Source organism: Galeopterus variegatus, unplaced genomic scaffold (assembly GCF_000696425.1).
Source record: "Galeopterus variegatus unplaced genomic scaffold, G_variegatus-3.0.2 Scaffold13266, whole genome shotgun sequence".
NCBI lineage: Eukaryota > Metazoa > Chordata > Mammalia > Dermoptera > Cynocephalidae > Galeopterus > Galeopterus variegatus.
The window spans coordinates 13,966-17,386 of NW_007739377.1; the positions used below are offsets into that span (position 1 = coordinate 13,966).

Consider the following 3,421-nt stretch of genomic DNA (forward strand, 5'->3'; position numbering starts at 1 on the left):
GTGCAGCCTCACAAGTAGTCTGGAAAATGCCTACTACAACCACAGTGACATGCTATTTCCCACCATCGGAGCAGTGAGAATTAAAAAGGTCAGACCACATCAAATGTTGGTGAGTAGTGGGGACTCACACTCTGGTATTAGGAGGACAAATTGGTCTGACCATCTTGGAGACTGTGGATTGAAAACAGTCCTCTTTAATCAGTGCTCTGCCCTTTGGACCCTCTGGGATAGCAGCATGAAACTCTCAGGCCTGGGCAGTGGGGACCTCTTCCCCAGCCTGGTTTGTTACAGAAGAGGTGGCACTAACCATCTAGAATGGAGAAAGTGGCCTCCATCTATGGGATCAAGGAGAAGATGGCCTCATCCCCCAGACCTGTGTCCCTGTTCTCAACAAGACTCTGTCTGGATTCTCCTCTTGCCATTGCTGTTTTCTCAGAGTCCTGCTGGAAGAGTGGAATCACCATAGCTTTACTGATGTCTTCCTTGGTTTCCCAGGGTCTGGAAAGTACGTGCAAGTCTGCAGCTACAGGCTGACTGGAAAACAACTTTACATGCATGTAAATACTGTCATCTTGCCCCATAACCAAGGTTCAACATATCAAATAACTGTGGGAAAGGAGGGAACCCCAATAAATGCTTACCAAGGAAAAAGTGTGTCCTTTTACATTCTTTTACAGCCCATGTAGTCTTAGGTCCCAACATGGCTTTGGTCCTGCTCACTCTAGTGACATTAATGAAATTTGAGAAAGATCGAAGAAAAGTGGGGTTTGAGGTTCAAGATCCTAAGTGGAATCAAGTGCATCTGATTATTCACTTCAGGAGGGGCGTGAGGAAAAAGGGCACTTACTGAGTGAACATCTAGGATCCAGTGGTGTGGTTTACTACACAGACAAGCTATGAGAAGTGCCTTTACTTCTTAAATAACACATTACGAGTATCAACGTGGCAAGAAAAAATATTAAGAAAACAAACATAACCCACCAATGTTCTTTTAAGGGTGGAATAAGGGTTAAGGCAGGTCTTTGCTAAAGAAAGCTGTCATAGCTATATCCTATTGCAAAAATAGACTTGAACTCAACGAACATTCCTTGAGGATAAAGATAGTCCTCCTGTGATAAAATGTTCAATTCACGTGGAAGGTATTATAAATTTAAGATGACGCATACTGGGTAGGGTCGCTTCAAAGTATTTAAGTCAATGTAAGTAGTGTAGTATTAACAGGACAATAATACTCCAGTCAAACTTTTTTCCGCATTAACTTTATTACTGAGCCCATTAGAAAACATACATGAGGAAATAAAACAGAGCATCGAAAAAGTTAAATCCAAGAGTTCCACAAGAGTACTTATTCCTAAGCTTTCTAGAAACTGAAGTCACTAGTTTACTAGTAACTAGCAACTAGTTACTAGCAGCTAGTTACTACGAACTGGTGACTAGAGCTCCTGGACGTCAAGGGACCTGGCTGCCCATCCCCTACGTCAAGTCCTTATCTAAAACCCTCAGTGAATCTGGAACAAAAAGTGGAAAAGCCCAGGTTTTCATAGTGAAAACTCACGTAGAGGGGATATTTAAAAATATGCAAGGGGCCAGCCCGGTGGAGCACTGCTACAGTGTGCCACTTGGGAGCGCGGTGGCGCTCCCGCCAAGGGTTCGGATCCCACATATAGACCGTCCGCTCACTGGCTGAGTGAGATGCGGGCACAACACCGAGGGTTGCGATCCCGTTGCCGGTCAAGACAAAAGACAAAAAGGAAAAAAATAATAAATAAATAAAATAAATCAATAAATAAAAATAAAAATATGCAACATGTGTAAAGTGTAAAATAATACTATTCAAAATTCTCCGATGCTGAAAAACAGCGCGCATTTTAGAACTCATGAATACATATTAGAGCACATGTATAAAAATTTTTTTTTTCTAAATGCTTTCAAATTTACTTTTCAATGAAAACTCCTTACAGAGGAAAAGGGAATCAATTATGTGGCCATGTTTTAACATCAAAAGATTCTGTGATAAAACATTCAATAACAGGACTTCCATACACTTGTGCACATATATATTACAGAAATCGATGCAATTATATGATATACAAACTCGAGCGTTATGTATAATAAAAACAATGAAGGACAGTTATACTAGTGTTGACAATGTAGTTCACAGTAAAGAATGCTGGGAAGCCAGCAGCGAGCCACCTGCCACCTGCCAGAAAACTACCCACTGCAGGGAGAGGAGCAAATGGGAACAAGGAGGTCAAGGGCTACAAATGAGCAATTAGGCCAAGGAATACGTCTGGAGACAGAAAGTACAGCAGGAGACCTATTGTCAATAATGTTGTGTTCTATTCAGAAACTTTACCAAGACAGCAGATTTTAGATTCTCTTACCAGAAAAGGGGGGAACTGTAGAAAGTGATGAAGATGGTCATTTGTTTGACTGTAGTAATCTCTTCACTATGTATATGCGTACGAGCCATCGTGTCATACACTTGAACTATACGGAAGAAAGAAATAAAAAAAGGNCCCTGCCAGTCAAACAATGAGAGAAATCTGCATAAACCACAAAAATCACAAATTTCCTTGAGCCTGTTGAAAGAGAGATAAGAGCCTCTGCAGAGAAACCCACACGGAGCCTCCAACTTTGACAGAGCAGCACTTCCTGAACAGGAACATGGTGGCAGGGCAGGATCCTCGGGAGGGCTTCCCTGAGTACTGCAGGTGGGACCTCCAGAGCGCCCTTTGAGAAGAATAGATAGGGGACGTAGGACAAACAAGCCTCAGGAATATTACTGACTGTTATTCTGCATAATATTCTTATGGAAAGATTTTGAAAATGTTGATTGCTTGCACAAGGAGATCGGGAAATATTACCGTGAAATCACCTGGAAGTAAATCCCTCTGAGTGGTGCCTCAGAATTGTCACACACTTCTGGAACACACTTTGATGGCCAGATTGTCTTTGCAGGGTCATGTTACTTTTCAGAAAAAGACCTGTGTGCCTGTTCCAAAACACTGCCGTTCACTAAGTGACTTAATTTCCGTCGTGCTAATTGATGATTTTTAAAGTGCCACTATTTCTTCACCATAACATGGAGATGTTTTTCCAAAGTNTTTTTATTTCTTTCATTTTCCTAGAAGTTTATCGGTAAATTTCAACAATAGATAATTTTTAAATCGACCTTTCTTTTAAATGGAATTTTGTCTTTCTTCACCTGCAGTCATAGAGCACACTTTGGTACATCAATCTTTGAATTTTATTACGATGTGCGTTGAAGCTCAGTATTTGGTCATTTGGTTTTGTCTTGCATGGGACCTTTTGAAACAAGTCGTGAGTGATGGTTTGATTATGATGTAGACTGGAAATGATGACCCTGCCAGTCAAACAATGAGAGAAATCTGCATAAACCACAAAAATCACAAATTTC

At 41.0% G+C, this 3,421-nt stretch overlaps 1 protein-coding gene across 1 annotated transcript in view; it reads left to right on the forward strand.

Moving 5' to 3' along the window:
* Window positions 1–3,421, forward strand: part of LOC103581531 (histone H2A-Bbd type 2/3-like) — a 13,525-nt gene that overhangs the window by 2,612 nt on the left and 7,492 nt on the right. Inside the window, exon 2 of the mRNA XM_008563346.1 lies at window positions 2,645–2,714. Within this exon, the coding sequence (XP_008561568.1) occupies window positions 2,645–2,714 (70 nt within the window). The remainder of the gene's footprint in view (window positions 1–2,644; window positions 2,715–3,421) is intronic.